Source organism: Centruroides sculpturatus, unplaced genomic scaffold (genome assembly GCF_000671375.1).
Source record: "Centruroides sculpturatus isolate CEXI.00-Female unplaced genomic scaffold, Cexi_2.0 scaffold1147, whole genome shotgun sequence".
Taxonomy (NCBI): Eukaryota; Metazoa; Arthropoda; class Arachnida; order Scorpiones; family Buthidae; genus Centruroides; species Centruroides sculpturatus.
The window spans coordinates 206322-211921 of record NW_019385599.1 but is presented as its reverse complement, the minus strand read 5'-3'; the positions used below and the strand labels follow the sequence as shown (position 1 = coordinate 211921).

Genomic DNA, 5600 nt, shown 5'->3' with positions numbered 1-5600 from the left:
GGGGCAACTTCGTCAATTTCTCTCTTCTTGTAAAGTTGTAATTATTTTAATTATTTTTATTTCCAAACTGATTTTAACCAGTTCTATAGTAAGGTAACATTCCAATAGACAATATGCAAAGCTTTTTTTTCAGTTTACAGCGGTATTTATTACACAAAATTTAAGTAAAGCTTAACATGCCGATCTTGCCCCGGTCTCCCCTAATATAACATAAAAACCTCAAAAACAATGAGCAAAAAAGCGAAAAATAGCAGAAACTAAAAATACTGCAGTGTGGATACGAAACTAATGCAATGCTGCTATCCAAACAGGAAGTAGCCGATAACTCAATAAGGAAATGAGCATTTAAGACGAAAACTAACAGGAAATAACTTACATTTAACTTTCTTACTAAACACAGAAAACTGTATCTAACCTAACCTAAGAAAACTCTGATTTATTAAGCTACTAATGCCCCAAGGAAAATACTTAGTCTAATTTATTGAAGATACTAGTTTACATCAACCAAAACAAAAGATAAAAACTAATTCTACGAGTACAAGCGGAGATCATAATAGAGAGGTTGATGCGCACGTTTTAAACGTGTAAACGTGTACGTGTGACGTTCGGCGCCTCTTTCCCGTAAGCCTAAAAGTTTCACAATGGTGTTTGGATAGTCGGTGGAATCACTCTCGACACCATCGTCACACTTTTAGGCTTACGGGAAAGCGGCGCCGAACGTCACACGTACACGTTTACACGTTGAAAACGTGCGCCTCAACCTCTCTAATAACTTGAATTTAAATAAAAAATCGACAAGTTTCTGCTAGGTCTACACACTTGTAAAAGAGAAACCATCTAAGCAAAATTGAAGAATCAACTATCAGTCGACTCCAGTAATAACTAATAAACCAGTAATAAATAATAACCAGTAATAACTAATAAACACAAAACAGAATGAAAACCACGGAAATTTTTGTGTGTACCGTTTCGTACCGCCCGCCCAACTTATCTTCATCAAAGAAAAACTAATAAGAGATTTTCCCCTTTATAAAAGTTGTTGTAACATTTTACATGGCGCAATTGTTTATATCTCAATTGTTTTGGTTTGGATTATTGCTTTTCAACTACCACTAACTATTTTATATACGAAAGTAATTTATACAGATTAGCCGTTTATGGTAAGGGGTGTTTAGAAGGTAAACTGACGTAATTTTGTTTTAAAATTATTGACATACGACACAGATAATGTATCAATCTGAACATTTAAATAGAGTAGACCCCCTATAACAGGGTAGATATGTTCCGTTTTATATGAATTCTGTGTTTTACGAGTCACTTAAATATATGAGCCAATCACAGACCGGCACGTGTGCAGTTTAGGGACTACGGCTGTTTGAAAGGTTTTCTTTTATAAAATTACTCGATTCTAGACTAATTTAACTCAACATTTCCAAATCACGTATAATTTTTTGGGAATAATCCATATAAACTATGCTATAAACAAACAATTGTAGGATTACTTACCGAGTGCACACCGTTCGACGACACCATTGCTTAAGCTTGTTTCCGTCGCGGAGCGGCGCATCGAACGGCAAAGCGCGTGTTCTCTGATAAATTATTTTTCTGCGAAAAATTTGCTGAAGTTCGGAGACATCATTAATATAAATATAATTTTTATGGCCGTTAAATAATAAATGGTTTTTAGTAGGTCTGCTGCTCGTTTAAACTCAACGGTTTGTGCAATATCCGCTATTGGTCTAGATTCAACCAATTCTGTCGCGACACGAGTCGGCGATGACGTTTTACCGTATTATACGAGTCTCTTTTAGCGTGTTTATAGGAATACGGTCGCAATAATTTTCGCCGAGTTATACGAATTCGTATTATATGAACCCGTGTTATAAGGGGTCTACTGTATGCATGCATTGATATATCCATTCTTCGAATTCCAAAAAATTTGACGTTCGAAAGCGAATAAAGTTAAAATGCAGAAGTTCCAGCAAAGCACATTTGGAAAACATGCTGTAAAACATTGTCTTTAATTAACATAAGAAGTAATATCCTGGCATAATTGTCAGAGGAGGATTTTATTCATTTTGCATTTTATTGAGGAGGTGTATTCTCAAAAGAAAAGTCGTGTCTTTAACTGTAAATTGTTTTTGGAAATCAGTGGTGTTTGTAACGACAGAAGACGAATACAATTTTGTAGCTTCGGTAAATTTTATTTATATATATTTTAATGTAAATACTGTCAGCCAAAATTTAACTTTAATGATGTAATATGCTCTTTTGCAGTTTCTGCCCTTGGGCGTACATTTTCATTTTTAACTTTAGTTCAGCAGGCCTAAAATGGAGAGTTTATATGTATATGCCAACGCGACAAGCGAACGATTTCCGGACAGAGAATGCCTTTACGGAGATCTTTTATGAAAAATTTACCAGAACTTTTTAGGTATTATTAACATGAAAATAAAGAAAATGCAAAAACCTCCAAGTGTCTAGACCATGACAAAGGGCAATCTCACGACAATCTACAGTGTTTAGTAGTTTTGTGTACATGGCCACTGGTGGGACTTCTAAAATGGAGAGACAAGATGATGAGAGGCTGAATGACATACACTTCACATAGAAAATTCCTAGAGGGTTTCTTTTCAAGATTCGTTGTCGAGACTTCCTGAACATTAAGGAGACGTTTTAACCAGCCATTCACTCTTGGATACATCTGAAAATCTAGGGCCGATAATTTTTGTCTAAATTGATGTAGAATTGAATAATTTACCAAAAGACCATTTTTTCAGTTGTTAATCAAGGCGGAACGTCCTTTCGTTTTTTGAAGGAATTTCTTGTCATTTCTGAGGAGAAATATTAGCTTTGATATCAATTCTACGTGAAATATCCTTGTTTGTTGCTTCTTTCTTCATGTGACCCTAGTTGTCCTCGGTGATAGGACAATTAAAATGAAATAGATAGGGCCCAACATGATAGAAGACGCACGGAAAACCAGTTGATAAGGCTGAAGTATGAACACTTTTTTTCCTAGTTGTTTTCCATCCTCTAACATCAACATTAGACGATCAAAAAAGATAAGAAATATTGCTAATGAAAATAACTTTTAAAGAAATATAAGAGGTATAAATTTTAATATTGATCTTTCTTATTAGTTAAAAAGTACATTCAAGGAATTATCTTAGTCTTTCTCAAATATACTAAACGTAATTTTATTGTCACTGATTTTGATATATAGTTCGTTCATTAGCATTAATGTTCATTTCGATTTGTAAATTTTTGTTTAGTGTTAATAAAGTTTAATATTATTCAGATATCGAGTACCTTTGATAAACTTTTAGTCTAATTCCGTTGTCGGTCATATGCGTTTTTGATAATCCAGAAGGGACTCTAAAAATTTGAGTTATATAAATTTTTACCCTAAGAAAACTTAATTAAATAATTTACTTTAATTTCACTTAGAAATATCTGAAAATGCTTAAAAAGGATAAAAAAAAGNATTGTTACTTAGCACTTCCATTGTTACTTAGCACTTCCATTGTTGATGGAAGTGTTAAGCCTTAATCCTGTCCCTCTCCCCCGTGGGGAGGAATTTCGAAAAATCCCTTCTTAGTGTGTGTTTTCGTGACGTACCCTATCTGTGTACCAAATTTCAATTTTCAACTCCTAACCGTTTGGGCTCTGTGCTGATTATTATTATTATCATCTCGTCTCGATTATATATATAGATATCAAAAAGCATTACATTATAAAGGACAGATAGGGACTAAGAATTTTTGTTTTTTAACTTTTCTTTTACAAAGAACTTCCATGCCGAAGCTAAACCACCAGCATCCCTTACATTGATACAGCCGTCCCTTAGTTTACTCTTATAAATTTCAATCTTTTCATGTTGCAAAGCCAACAATTGGAACCGCACAGTTTTTAGAATAGATGCTTCATTCCATTTTACTAATGAAACCTCCGCTTGTGCCATACTTGACAAAACCGTGGTACAGTGTCCCTTACTAATGTCATATCTGTATTCTTTAAGCATACTAGCCAAATTCCGTCTAGTGACTCCAATATAGTCCTTCATAATTCCTAGGTGTTGGTTTTTAAAGGGAATTTTATACACGCTTGCAGTTTCTTCTTTCTTAAGCCTATCCTTGTCGTTTCTGAGAATACTATACAAATTAGGACCTTTTTTGTAAACAATTTTGGAGTGTCTTTTGTCTGAAACTTGCTTCATGATGTTTCTGAAGTGTTTATTATATGTGAATTTGGTGATCTTAAATTGATCTGTTCCGGTCCTTAACCTCTCGCCTCTTTCATAACTTTTAATTAGCCCTTCAATTGTACTTTTGCGGTAACCCAATTTTGAAGCTACTTCCTCGATTCTGTCAATCTCTTTAATCCTGTCTAATACATTAGAGCAATAAGTAAACGCTCTTCTAATGAGTGCACGAAATGCTGACATTTTATACCCATATGGATCATTCGTGTTAGCTGGTATGTAGAGAGGACTGTGCGTAGGTTTTATGTAAATGCTCCTTGTTATGCAATCTCCTTTTAATTGTATGTCAATATCCAGAAAATGTATTCGTTCGTGACTCTTCTGCTCTAGTTTCAGTTTCAAACCATCATTGTTGGTGCTGTTAACAGCATGTAGGAACTCGTGTATTCTTTCGCCCTTTCTCCAGATAACGCACACATCGTCCACATATCCTTTGTAAAATACAATATCCTTTTTCAAGCTATTAACAACGTGCTTTTCTAAACTGTGTAAAACCAGTTCGCATAACAACCCTGACATTAGGTTTCCCATAGGTACGCGTTTCATCTGTCTATATACTGCTTATCATAGCTGAAGAAGGACTCATATCAACCTGGCTAATTCCTTCAAATCATTCACAAACGCACAACGGTTTTATGCGGAGCATAAATTCGATTAAAGGTTCGTAACAGGATTCTATCTTTACCGATGGATGCAGGCTTTCAAAATCCATAACGGACACAACCTCTTCATCCATTAAACTTAACTCTTGTAACTCTTTAACGACATTGGTCGGGTATATGCAACAAGATCACTGTTAAATTGATCTGAAATAAAACCATGTAAACGTTTTTCCAAAATGTATGTGAGCCAAAATACATTTCTCCACCACGGGTCTGACCTCTTTGCCTCCCTTATGTATTTTTGCAAAGGCAAATATTCTTGGAATTGCTGGGTTCGGGTTATGATATCGTTTAAGAAAAGTTAATGCGGAGAGTAATGGAGCCGTTTAAGTTTTTATATTCTTTTATCTACGTTTGTGACAATGTTTTTATTTACCTTTTTTATTAACAAAGCCTTGGAAGAATACATTAGAAAAACAGAATGTGAGCAGGTAAATAAAAACGTAGACAAAAGAGTAAAAAAACTTGAACGAGCTCAATTAGGCTCTACATTAAATAAAAACTTTTCATAACTAATTTAAATATGAATAATAAATTATATTTTTAGCGCTTTGTTACAGATTACAATATAAACTTCAAAGATATTTTATTGAATTTTGTTCTCAAAATTATTTATTGTCACATATAGGCTTAGCCAAACGTTATTATGGGAATGTGTAAGAAAAAAATGTTTT

General features: G+C 34.1%; 1 protein-coding gene across 1 annotated transcript; it reads right to left on the bottom strand.

Annotated features, from left to right (window-relative positions):
* Positions 1–3754: 3754 nt before the first annotated feature.
* On the bottom strand, positions 3755–4783 carry LOC111640468. The gene has a single exon (XM_023386477.1). It carries the CDS (start codon positions 4781–4783, stop codon positions 3755–3757), a length of 1029 nt encoding a protein of 342 aa, XP_023242245.1.
* Between the last annotated feature and the right edge of the window lie 817 nt (positions 4784–5600).